General features: G+C 38.1%; 2 protein-coding genes across 7 annotated transcripts in view; one reads left to right on the forward strand and one right to left on the reverse strand.

Moving 5' to 3' along the window:
- The window catches only part of LOC111248910 (uncharacterized), a 12,856-nt gene extending 8,533 nt beyond the window's left edge, over positions 1-4,323 (forward strand). For all 4 annotated transcript variants that reach the window (XM_086987126.1, XM_086987127.1, XM_086987129.1 and 1 more), the window contains 4 exons: positions 809-870; positions 3,410-3,504; positions 3,736-3,886; positions 4,131-4,323. In XM_086987126.1, the coding sequence (XP_086843252.1) occupies positions 809-870; positions 3,410-3,504; positions 3,736-3,886; positions 4,131-4,155 (333 nt within the window). In that variant the 3' untranslated portion in view covers positions 4,156-4,323. The remainder of the gene's footprint in view (positions 1-808; positions 871-3,409; positions 3,505-3,735; positions 3,887-4,130) is intronic.
- A 3,447-nt stretch (positions 4,324-7,770) lies between these two features.
- Positions 7,771-13,923, reverse strand: part of LOC111248906 (synapsin-like) — a 58,277-nt gene continuing 52,124 nt past the window's right edge. For all 3 annotated transcript variants that reach the window (XM_022802001.2, XM_086986149.1, XM_086986148.1), the window contains 2 exons: positions 12,663-12,808; positions 7,771-12,221 (listed from right to left, as the gene is read on the reverse strand). In XM_022802001.2, the coding sequence (XP_022657736.2) occupies positions 12,128-12,221; positions 12,663-12,808 (240 nt within the window). In that variant the 3' untranslated portion in view covers positions 7,771-12,127. The remainder of the gene's footprint in view (positions 12,222-12,662; positions 12,809-13,923) is intronic.

Consider the following 13,923-nt stretch of genomic DNA (forward strand, 5'->3'; position numbering starts at 1 on the left):
TTACATTAATCGGTACCAATGTGTCATGTTGATTACAAAGTAGACAGTAAACCTGGTTTTCGGTAGCCACTAATTAACTTAGTAGGCAGCGTCAAAGTGTCCTTTCGACAACGACAGTTGTCCCAACACTGAGATTTCGCTTTACGCGTTCTCTTCTTAGTATAGTGTATTTGAAACTCAGCATTCTCAAAAGCTTGGCCGAATTATAAATCCGAAGTATTACGTTCCATGTTTAATTAATCTGAGATTCGTTTTTTTTTCACAGCTCGAACAATAATACGATAATAAGGGATTGCCAAATGACCTAATTGAAACTCCTAATTAAAGAGTTTCTTAATTAAATTAATTAAGTTCTCAAGCGTAGACGTGCTCCGCAGGGTTATTTTTTCCTTACAAACAAAGCTCTTGAAATATATAGCTGGCAATTTTGAAGATGATCATCAACATGCCTTCTTTCCAAATCATGAAAAATACGACATCCTGTTCTTTTGGGGCATTTTTCTGTGAAAAGTATATTACACTGTTGATTCGACTATTAGGTAATGATAGCGTTTAGGTGCGTGAGACATACTTCCAAGCCTAGCAGATAGATTTTCTGTGACAGGTCTTTAATGAAGCTTGCTTATCTCGGCGAGAAAACAAAAGTTTACCTTTTGTTTACCTACTTCTATTGTTACGCATGCCTATTCTAGAAGTAAACCCGTTCAACTGACCTATGCGTATTGTTCACCAGGCCCGGAAGGTATCGACAGCTGAGACTAGTGGTGATAATCTGATGCAAATATATTTTTAACGATATCAATTGCAGATCACTCAGAAACAACTCGCGAATAGATACAAAGTGCCCCAATTCGACATTGGGATGCCCAGGTATGGTGTTTTCTCATTCATCTATCTAAATAAACAGCGCTCGTTTGTCAACGCTCTGTAGGTGTTATGGGTAATCATATATCGTTGATGTAATATACCGAATAGTAAGAACAGAAACACGCGTATTACTCTGCAGAGCTTATCAAATGTGTACCCGTCCAAAATGATGGTGACAGAGAGCAAGTCAAGAAATTTGTTGTTGCAAGTCATGCTCATGTAGCATAACCCTGCAGCCCCAAGCAACAACGTACCAACGTGCGCGCGTTATACACGGCGAAAAATGTGAGCCTAACAATTATTTTTTGATAGGTTGCGGGCCGAATTTGTGAGAGTTGCGCATTTTCAGGATGTCAGGATGCTATATAGTTAGTTATTACAGTATCGTCATAGACAATCGCCTTATTAATAACAAGTTTATGGAACTATATGTGAGCATGGACACATAACTTATACATATATATCTTCATGATTATAGCACAAGTTATTTTTTCACAAATTATCGTTTGTCATCATTGGCAGTCGTTGATACCTTTGAAATCACGCACATGGACAGACATCAATAAAACCTTTCGGTAACTGTATGATTTAGGTTAATGCAAAGTAAGATTGATCTAAAAAAGTGTATCGCATGTGAGACAAGTTTATTGTTTTCTACACGTAGCACTTCAATCACGAGATCTACTCATGTACTCTAGACTTCAAGTTTCGGTCTCTTTCTTACCCGTAGCTTTAATGAATTAGTTTCGTATGCCGTCGAAAGAACGCAAATTATCGGCGATGGATGACCATCTTGAATCATCACTGTAGAACGTACAGGAGGCAGGAGCGGTTTGCTATTAGAAAAGCGTAAGCTTGCATTTGAGGAAGGAAACTATCTCCAGAAGTGGATATCTGTGTCTTTCTTAGCCGCAATCGTGCATATACTCCTAGCGCCTGTACACACGCACAACATTCTACTTACGTGTCCCAGTCGCTGACTCGTACGAAAAAAATACGAAGGGAAAAGCTAGTCCAGCTAGCTTTCCTTTTCATATTGTTTTTGACCCATTTTTTCGAATAATTAAAACAAGTGAGTACCGCCGAGTCAATACACACATAGCACAGGTGAATATTGTTACCAGGCGGTTGACTAGCTTTGTGAAAGTAATTTAGTTATTAGCTGCATAGAAAATGTTGTGAGATCCAAATTCAGATTACATGAAGAGAAACATCCCCTTTAACAAAATGAAGGCCTGTTTGAAAAATACTTGGATAAGCACATACCATTTGGGTGTCCCGCATAAGATAAGATACACCGAAATTACACATTTTCAGTGTATCGTAGTGTTCATTGACTTAAAGGTAATTTTCTACTAGGCGCGCAGAAACGAGCCTATGGTCACGCCGATAACTACCAATGACAAGACGAACTCCCGCCCTTCACACAAACAACCGACCTCTTTCATGGTAAAAAATCAAGGCCCACTTATATTATCTTGCCCTAATGAGATAGAGGGCTAAAAAATTAGTTGAACTCTTTCTGTCTTTAAATCGCTTCGCGATATACGAATCGAATAAGCGCTGCCTCCACGCAACAGTTAGGAAGCTAGGACTGACGCTGAAACTGGTTTCCGTACTTTTTTTGATCCGCAGCTAATTCTTAATTCCTTATGTATTGAATCACTCTGGACCTAAAGCGTGAAGTTTCACTTACGAGGATAATCCGTGACGACGGCATAACTGGGCTCTCTTCAGGCCGCTGTCGAAACCCGCAAAGAGTAGTTGCACATAGCAGAGTGTCAGCCCCGATGTAAAATACTAAATTTCATGTTTCTCCTCGTCGGCTCTCGCTTCAGTCATATGGACCCACAATACATGTGCCCTTCATTTTGCCCAGCGGTGAAGGCCTGCGCCACTCCCACGCAGGTGCTATTTCATGCGTTGGAGTCGGAAATCTCGGCACACGGCTGCGGTCGTTGCTACTACTGTATTAAGTGGAATAAGAAACCAAAAACTCGTTTATACGAAGAATTATGTTCATCCTCAGCATAACCGGCGTTTGCTGATGCAGCAGTTAGAGTACGCTGCCCATTGAATCATGCTTCTAAGTTCCCATATTTGAAATTGGTCATCTCTATTAGCACCAGAAGTTTCACTTTTTCGAAAATACGGGAAGGCAGCTTTGGCTGCATGGGCAATCGGATCGCTTCGTCATTTGTCCCTCGCAACCGCTCTGGCATCTCTGATGTAGAGATAGCTTCAATCGCATTGCATAAAATAGTAATTTGAAAGATATCATAATAGAGTACTGCGAACAATTGCATCGTATTAGAACTTTTTACCTTGCGCATCTTATAGCCGATTCAGCGTCGCTGTCCGAGAGTCTGCGCTGCTGCTTTGAGCTCCCAGCAACATTCACTTCAATCTTGTGACATTGCATTGATAACCAGTATATTTGAAGCGTTAAATCATTATAAGCAAAGGTGAAACAAATTGATTTGAGCTTTTTAATATGTCACGAGGTCACTACACGGCTAAGTATTTACCAAACTCATTTCAGGTATAACCTTCGATGGGGTTATTTGATTTATGGCTCGCCATATCTTCGCTGTAACAATGCAAGTGGTAGGAGAGTTACTTCAAATGGACAAAATGGTAAGCTAACTAAGTAAAAGTAGGTAAAAAAAATGTCCCTATCAATTAATTCTATTACTACTACTAGTGGTAAATATGTAAAACTCATTAGGCTTGTGCTCCGCAAGAGTTCGCAAAAGTGTATTCATATTAAAAAAAAACACCTGAAGAACTTATATTAAAAAAAATATATTGAAGCATTATGTCAAGCGAGTGCTCGGAATCAGTCATTTTTTTCTGTTCTCTTTTTAGGCGACTACCCACATTGTACCTTTCCGTATGGTTTGGTGAATACGCCACCCTTCACGAGGCATCCCTATCATCTATGGGGTGACGGATGGGGCACTGATGCCCTCGAACGAGAAAATCCGCTTAACAAAGCTGAAAACTACGTCAAGAGAACGTAATTTCTCTATGCCATTTTATAATATAGTTCATTTTTCAGTTACAACTATCACTAATACCTGTTTTACTGACAGTTCAACATCGTAAATAAGAAATCGAACCATGCGTTTTACCCTACTCCCTTATACCATTTCTCCTTTGCATTATTTCCCATTAAATAATGTATGAAAACCTATACAATCGTACAATATCATTTGAAGCGTTACGAGAGATACCGATCTATATACCTATATACGTTTCAGGGCAAATCGACACGCTTTTGGATAAACCTTTCCATCGATACTGTAAAAATTTGTAAATATTTAACACATTCCGCATGATGGCATCACTATTCATTCTCAGAAAAAGTGCTGCCACCGCATGATCGTGGCATTATCATTTGTATTTTTTTTTGTAAAAATAAAAGAGTAGCGTGTGTAGTTTTTCTGCCAAAAATCGATTGCCTCTTTTACGGTTAATTATCAGTGATAGTTAACGTGTGTAGTTAAGCTAGATTTAGCTGTAGACGTTCGCCTGTAAATGCAGGAGTGAGTGACGACTGTGTGAAATTGTATCTATTTAATTTGAAAAAGTCCTTTTCTTGAATAGTTAATTTAAAAAAAAATATAAATTATTATTTTACTGATGTACGGGTTATTTGAGGCGGACCTATTTATTAATCATCTCATATGTTTATAAATGCTAATTCATCTATTATAAAAACGATTGCAATTTTTCTGAAATTATTTTTCATAAACATTTGTAGTATATTAAAAAAGTAATAATTATCTTATGTAATAAAGGAAATAAACTCGGGAATATTCACATAGTTTTTAATAATTAATAAAATAAAGATAAAATTTAAAAAAAAAATAAAATAAAGGCTTCGGCAACTTAACCTGTGAGCCATATGTTTAATAATTTTTTTTTTTGGTAGAACTGACCGATCGATAATACAGAGCACTTTCCAGATGAAAAATTACAGCCGACATCGTTATTGACATCGAAAATACTACCAAGCAAGACCTCGATTTGGCTGAGCAGTTTATTAGAGATTTGCATTTCTACACCAACCGGTGCAAATGTTAGCCCAGAATTGTTAATCTTGATCTGCGCAAATGGTCGCTCTTGATTAGTTACTTAGTAGGGAACTGCTATTCTTAAAGCACTCCTATTGTATGGAAAAGATTTTTGCTAAATTACAATTGATATAAACCCTGTTTCAACCGTTTGTCAAGAATGATCAAATAATTTCCCTTGAGCTTGGGACGCATGCTACAAGGAATCCAAGATTCTCAAAATGATGTGCTCCCGAATACGATGTAAAGTATTCAATACACAAAATTAATTGGGTTTACGTAATTTTCTGTATGTTGTTACAAGGTGCCGCTTCGAATCGAGACAAATTACATAAGTAAAGCTCCCTTGTATAAATATCATATAAAAATCTATAACACCGAACATCTTTGTCAAACGTACCAAAGCCATTCTATCCAATCGTCTTCCATAAATGAAGCTTTTTTCTGAAAATAATTAAAAAAAAAAAAACAAATAGAAAAAGAACAATATTATCAGAAAGCTTTATCGTCCACGCGTCTGCCATATTGTTTTCTTGTCCAAATTTATAGCGAGTTACAGAAAAGAGGTCCCCTAGTATAAATAATTATTGCAGTAGCCTTTAATAATTGAGCCAGCAAGGTTCATATGCTCTCATTTCAGGGGTTCAGAGCTCTTTTTTTTAACAAAACGTTGTTATTTGTCGGTATGATAAATAACATACAAGTTGTTGACTAATGATCTGGGAGTGTTTTGGACTATTAAGATTTTCGGTTAATTATTTGATTACTTCCTCGCTGTTTTTGAGGCCATCCTGGGCATTAAAATGGGAATAAGTATATTTCTCCTTAATTCAGAAGCATGGAACGAATGCGTAAGTAAGTTTTCCGGGTATATTAGTGTAGTTCATCCATACTCAACGGTGTAACCTCACATACAAAGGTTGACACGATATAGAGTTTTTCATAAGGACAATTTTCTCATGGAAAATAATTCCGAAAAAACTCGATAAGATTAGGTTGTTTCTCGCATTATTACCACTTGACTCAGCGGAAATGACAGCCTTCCTACAGTAATATTAATCGACATTTTAATCTGCACTTGTTTTTAAATACGCTCCAACTTTCGACAATAACAATTGCTCATAATCGATAATAAGTATTTTGAAAATAACTATTACACATACCCTCAGGTTTGTGATCGCTTGTCTTCTTAGGTAGTTAGGCGTCAGCAGAACGCGGACGTATCGCCATACACACGATTCATCGTATGTTGTGTCACTCCAGAAAGCCGGTTTATATTGGCGGTGGTGGCTTCACGTTGCCATCAGTGTGCCTCCGCGTACAAATTCCGCTCGAGGAAAGCGACTAAAATCGTGTTGTTATAGCGAGGATTATTGAAAGTTCACAGTTCTCATTACGTAAGTCGCAAACAATTTGTGCCGACGTACGATCATGCATGTCGGCACGTAAGCAAGGGTCATCGGGGTGGTGCCTATAAAAAATATGGTAAGGGTAGTTCTTTATTTATACAGCTTCCACAGGACGTACCTAGAAGAGGTGTAAGCCCATAAACTGGCATTATTTCAGCAAAATGTGTAAACAATTATGGTAAAGTATCGCGTATGTGACATGCTCGACTAAAACAACCCAAATGTAGCAGTAATTAACTCTATTTAATCCGTTCCGATCGTAATCGTGTCCTCGACTTTTTCCACGGTGACGTTCGCCAATTTGAAATTCGGTAGTAAAAAAAATTGAAAATCAAAGATACCGGTCCAGTTGGTGATCTATAGTCAACAACATACATTTGGTCACTGTAGACTTCAAATGATAGAGCTACGAAGGAAACCTGTATGACCGGCTAGACATTTTTGGGTAGGGCTTGTACAAGTTGTAGTCGTCTTTAGCTATGCTGCACTTCACGAGAAGAACGGCTGTATACAATAAACGTCAGCCCATCGCCGCCTAGTTAGCTAGGGTACACCCAATCAATTGCACGATATAGCAAAACCTAGATGAAAAACCCTTGTAAGCGTATGTGTACTTTTGACGTGAGAACTTCCGCCTCAAGTGACTTCGCGCGCCAGCATGTAGCGCCTTTGGTCAAATGAAACGCCCTGACAGACCTGGTGAAGTCAATCTGATATTTATGACTGAGCGTAGACACTAGCGACATTTTAACGGGCTGCTGTGCACACTCATCACTTCGTATATTGCCGTTGACCCTACTTGGTTAGTGTACTGCGGTTCAAAATGTACCTGGCTGAATTACTTGGATGATATGTGGGGGCATCCAATTAAGCTCACCCAATCCAACCGCAACCTAGTTTTTCACCTTTGTTTTCCAGAAGTGGGAGTTTTTGTTAAGAACGATGGCACGAACGATGCAGATGTTTGTTTTCGATGTTTGAAACCTAGAAACGGGCTGAGATAAGACGAGCTTGCGTGCGGTTAAAGCTTTCGTAGCTGACAACTCCTTAAAAGGGATGCGATACGAGCTTGAGCACTATTTACCCACGGTTCGATGCTCTAAGATCTTCAAGCTTCTGCAGCTTGGGCATCATCGGCCCACAAGGCTTTACTAGTCAATGTAATAAGTCCTTCATTGCATGTGATCATCACATTTGTCATGATGTTATTATTAGTAGAATATTGGAGACGTGGTGCTCTAAGTGCTTGGCTGTAAATGTTTATCTTGGGTCATTGGAAATTGAAAATTCAAAGCCTGGCACTTACCTTTAACGTGGACTATATCACATGGAAGTTCTTACATAAAAACTACTATTTATAACTGAATCTTTCAAATAGCTATACGTATACGTATTGAATAAAATACATGTATCTATTTATTTTGCTTGTTTAGTGATAGTTTATTTATTATTATTATTACTGGATTCATCATTATATTGTGGTTTATTATCTTTTTATGTCTTGCTTTCGGTATAGATACTGTTATATGTTGATATTATTATTACTGTAGATATTGTCGTTTTTATTGATATCCTTGTCGTTATAATAATCTATACTAGATTGTTATAGCTATTAAAATCTGCACCAAGTCCATGATCGTTTTTGTTGCTATTGTCTTTTAAGGAATATTTTTTTGTTCATTTTCATTCAGAATCTGCTAAATCTGTTTCTATTTTTGATTTAGTTCCGTCATACCATCATGATAATCTTTTTAGTTATTTTCACTAAGTAGTTTATTGTCTTTCTTAAACCTACTCTACGATTATTGTATACATAGGTTTGTCGTTATTATTGGTGGCTATTGTTATTGTGTATTCTCACCAGTACGGGTCCTTCCGCGAACAACGTCTGCACTGCGGATATTTTCATAGTGTTTTTTGTCTTTTTTCCTGTGTTTCAACTGCTTCATCTTGCAATTGTTCAAAATGTTCAAGGCCTCTCATCCGCCTTTGGTTTAGGTATTTCCGATACTGCAAGTCCATTCGACAACAGTAAGCCATACATTTATGAATCAAGTCTGAGAACTCACGTACCCCACCACGGAAAATAGAAAGACTACAATATAGTGTAGTAGTTGTATTTTGGAAGAAAAATTATAATCATATAAGAGTATCAAATAAGTGTACACGACGCAAGTTTTTGAGCGTACTGCACTACTTAACTAATCTTATATATATATATATATATATATATATATATATATATATATAGCTAGCAGCCATGCTCGTATAATGAATTCCTGTTTGAACTGGCAACTCAGTCGACCTGTGGCAACCATCACGAACTTATCACATGGATACATTTTATTTTATCTAGTCTTCTCTATTTTCGTCTCCCTTCTTGGCCGCTCTATATCGAGTTTTTGTTGCTGTTGTTATTACACACACTGTTAAAACACATAACAAAATACCTAACAGGTGTGAGAATCCGCTGAAAACGAACAGCGTAATTGCCCGTTCCTTTCTGTTCAAACGTCGCCCCAAACTTCATTGATCATTCTACCGTTCAAGGACAAGTCATCATATGATTTTCGGCTAATCAATGCCGGCAGATCCTTCGTCAAATCGATAGCAACTCATGTTCAAGCTATGGCTTACCCCCGTACCCCACAATAGGTTTGTACGCAGATCTTCGGTCACATCCACCCCGCGGAATTCGGTAAACATTTTTAATGTTTAAGCAAGTGGCATGAACCAAGCGCGCGCATTTCAAAAGTATGGAACAGTTACTGAGGACGAAGAAACTATCTAAGAACGCTATGTTTTCTGAATTACACCACCCCTAAAAGTCCTTAGAATTTCTAGATCCTGAAACAAAAAAAGTCAAACTTATTAGACACTAACCTGTTTACTGCAGTGAGCTTTACGTATTTGATTTGCTGATTCGCGGAAGTGTCTTTTAGTATCGAGTTAATCAGCCTATATATGTTTGTAATATATGTTTGCTATCATGGTAGAGTTCCTTGGGTAGGCTGTGACTTCCGCGCGATTCATTAGATTATAACACGAGCATGAAGTACACGCGTATCTATCGTAGAGCTTATACGCGCTGGTAAACAGAACGTCTTTGTGACCCTCTTGATGATTTACTTGGTTGAAATGTTTCTAATTCGAAAAAAAAAATTACGTAAAGCTAATTGCGATTATTGTTATAATCCATTCAATAGTATAGCACAGAGTAGGATCAAGCACTTTTACCAGCCCCAAGGAGCTTTTTGTCAAGCGAAATCATCTTCTCAAACACAAGGCATTTCATCAAAGTGGTACTCATTGTAATACATTCGTGACTTGTACACACTATATATATATATATATATATATATATATATATATATATATATAGATATATATATAGATGTATATCATGTATAGGTGTAGAGATTAATTAAATTTCAAATTTTTAGTTAGTCGTATATATTATTATACGAACATGTAGGAATTCGATTCAATTTGTCTTATTTTTTTTTTTGTGTAGAGAATCGATTACGTCCCGTTCGTTCGACAGACGCTATATTCTACTCTCCCAGTTTTTTTTTGTTTTTTTTTACTATTTTGTCTCGCTTCATAATCCGTCATCTGAAGGCGCTTCTCAATATCGATTTCCTTTAGAAAGTACCTTAGCTCACTCGGCTAATATTTGATACACAAATTGTAATCGTACTATAATTTAGACTAGATCCGAGCATTTTTGCGACAGACGTTAGCTGACTGTGCAGGGGCTGCTATAGTGGTGAAAATTACAGCAATTTTATTATTCCAAACAGTTTCAAGAGGGAGTTTATGATTTGTGTACATTCTATCGCGCCTCATCATTTAGCAGTTGGCTTTTCCATCCATATAAACTGCAGACCTACATAGTTCTGTACTCAGTGCAGCAGTGACAAGATGTCCGCCTGGGTGCGTTGCCGGACTAATAATGACGACAAAGGTTCAAGTTTTTAAGTGTTCAGTGAGTAAACGCGCAGAGTACATAATGCGGCGAGCGAATATCCAAAGATAAAATCGAATGGTAGCGTGCCATCGTCAATGAGTGAATTCGTTTACAAAGCATAGAAAAATAGGACCCATTCTAGGACAAGTATTTTATGTCTTTCACATACTAAACAGACGAATTTAGGTCGAGGAAATGGTTTGTTGACCCTGATAACCTCTTATATCCTCACGCCTGATACATAACCTATTGTATAACAAGAATGACGACATTTCATCATGCTTGGGCCTCACTGTACAACCGCTGACATGATCGCAAGGGAAAATAATTATGAACGTAAAATATATATATATATATATTGTTAAATACAATTCTCTTTCTCTATTACGACGTAGATCTTTCTGTATCGGAGAATTATCCTTCTTTGATATCACTAAAGGTAAACTTACCATAATATAGTAATATAAATAAATAAATAATAATAGTGGATAGACCATAGCATAACAATGTAAACACGTAACATTGCCCAATAATGTATGTAAGTTACACTATATGTAACGAGTACAAATAGTAGCGATCATACTCACATATACACATAGTGTAAAAATTATAATAGATAAATAATCATTCAGTATCGATAAGTTCTTATTAAATTACGTCTTACATAGCGGATTATAAAGCATTACTAATTCCAGTTGTTTTTGCTTCCTACTTCATCTTGGGCCGAATATCGCAATGAATAAGTCGTATCATAATGTTGATGGGATCAAAAATCATTCATTCAAGTTCAGACAGTCGTTTGTTGTGATTCTTGACAGGAACTTGACGATTAGGTGTGTCAGTATACTGTCATATATGTATGTAACGTAGTTTACTTAGTAAGTATACATTTTACTTCTACAGTTTAAACATGCAACCAAATAGTAAAGGCGCAATCGATTGTACGCACGTACGAACGTATCTTACGGATGCATTGCATGAAATCTAGGAGGACAGCAGTGGAGAGCGGCAAGGTGAAGCTAGGCTCGTAAAGTTACCTGAAGACCTTTTTAGAGGGATCCATCATCCAATCAGTAGCATTATTGTGCAAGCATATGAATCTGTCAGTGTTTGAGTATGTTTCGTTCACCATTGTTGTTCCTGATGTATCATATGTGTCCATATAGTGTATAGTTAGTTCGATAATATGGGTGTTTTTTGCACACCTCTAAGTCGCTGTTGTTTTGGCCTTCCCGCTGCTGCTGCTGCTGCTGTTGATGATGATTCTGCTGTACTTATCGCCGTCGGGAGTCGTTTCTCGGGAAACTTCGTGAGGTTAGAAAGCATTGCTGTGGTGAAGCGTTGCTGAGTGATCGATACATTGGTCAATCAATGCGTCTGCTCGATGACCAATTTTCTCTACTTCCTATCACCTTTTTGGAATAGGTCAGAGTGCCAGCTGCTTAAGTAGCATTGCTGCAATCGTACTGTTGTTGCCGTGGCCGCAGTTGTTCTTGTTCGAAGCACTTGTGTTGATAGTGGAATGATTTATGTTACGACTGTCAATATAGCTAGCATCATAGTAATAGTATTTAGTTCCTGTATTAAGCACACAATTCGTGGTAACCGAGAAACGGGTTTAAACAAAAATGTCGTATGTATTTTTTTAGGGAAAGCGTACACGGGACTTTGGTACACGAACTTTTTATCGGCCGCCGAAGATGTCCTCCATTAGTTTAATGCATGAATAGAGAAATCAGTTTAATTAATTTATTCAAATCATAGATTCACTGCTGTCGCAATCCTCTATTGTATTTTGCTTCTTACATATCGCCAAAGACTCCGGCAAACGTCTTACGTAGGTTGCCCATGGTGTCTTCAGGATCGTCAACTCCGGCTTTATCGCTCTGGCTTTCCCTGAAACAAAAAAAAAAGACACGAAGTACGCCGAGCGTGTACGACGACAATGAAAACACTGAGATCTTTCAGAACGTTTCAATAATAAGTTGGTGAAATTGTCCGAACTTTTTTGAGTCCTGTTTCGTATTACACAACAGTACAGATATCCTTTGTCTATACTGTATTTACAATGCTTAATTGACAATTCGAATCGAAATTTCTAACGTTTGTTATCAGCACTTTTTTATCAAATATTAGATTTTTTTTTAAATAGAAGAAGTAGAATTTTTTTACAACAACATTTTCTCACTAATGGACCTATTGGTTTTTTTTGGGGGGTGTCCGATGATGGCAGCTACAAAATAGTACCTGTAAAATGTTTTCCGTCTACTAATCAAACGTATTAAATTAGAATTTGATAGGGGCATATCGCGAGCCAACGATAACGAAAAAACTTACCTTCGGAATAACGACGCGGCGCCTCTTGAGAGGGCTGATGCAGCTGCGGAAGCCGCGGCAGACGCCTGTTCTGCGGCTCCGGCGGCCGTGTTGAACGGGTTCGTGTCCGATGTAGCCGTTCCGGGTGCCGCTGTTCCGGTCACCGTCTACCGCGAAGAATGGACCAGACATCGGGGTAGCGAATGAAGTTTGACAGAACAAGTTGAGCCAGGTAGTATTTTTGAGAAGTAGGTAAGATAGCGTTAGTGAGTGAAGTATTGGTACCACTTCAGACCAAGCACGATTAAGTTCTAGCCTAAGTATTTTAGTAGGCGATACTTCAAATAAAGGCAATTGCCATCAGCAAGCTGATTACCTCATGAATATGGCACAGTAGCAGTGAGCCAGCTCAATGTGCATTCAAGCCATCTATACACAATCGAAGATGATGATGTCTAGACGAGGGGCTGTGTATTGACACTGGACTGAAAACGACTACGTACAGCATGCGGCTCATAATTAATACTGTAATCATCATTGACAGTAGATTGGCATTAAAAATAAGCATGTGTCGTGCATTATAATCCGCGCATGAAGTCTAATTCATTCCGTTAATCGTTCTTCAATTTACATTTCACATATATGCGAATTACTGTTACTAGCGCTAATGTAAAGCACACTTATTATGTGGTAACCATACCAATACATGCAGCAGGGTGAACAACGATCAGCGTCAAACAGACCACAAAGTTATCGATGGTTCTACTGATGAACGCCGGTTTCTAAAGCGACAAGCGGTCTTGGCAAGATTCAGCGTCCTGGATAGTTCAGGTTTGTGAAACGAAGATGCTTGTGGATCTAACACGTACTTGTAAGCTTCTAAAGGATTGCTTTTCCAGGTTCCGACTGGCTAATCAAGCGACATGCCTATATCGTATTCAGTATATCTCACACTTCAGCTCTACCAAATGACGCAGAATTTCGAACCGTACGTTGATGACACCACCTAACTGCAGCTCAATACCAGCAGCAGCGCAGTCAGGTATCTGACCCAAATTTGCGAAACTTATGGATTGTTGTTCGCAAAATGCGCGACCATGAATTTTTATATACGGAAATCTGGCAGTGTGAAAATTCTCCCACAATACCTCCATAATAAATTAGTACATGAAAATTAAAACTTCGTTTCGAAAAGCAGTGAACGTTTTTCAATACCCAGTGGTCATTAGTTGCAGTCTACGTGGTGTCAGTTAGCCGTACGACGGACGTCGGGCGATTTCCG

This window comes from Varroa destructor, unplaced genomic scaffold (genome assembly GCF_002443255.2).
Source record: "Varroa destructor unplaced genomic scaffold, Vdes_3.0 BEIS01000004.1, whole genome shotgun sequence".
In the NCBI taxonomy this organism is placed as follows: domain Eukaryota; kingdom Metazoa; phylum Arthropoda; class Arachnida; order Mesostigmata; family Varroidae; genus Varroa; species Varroa destructor.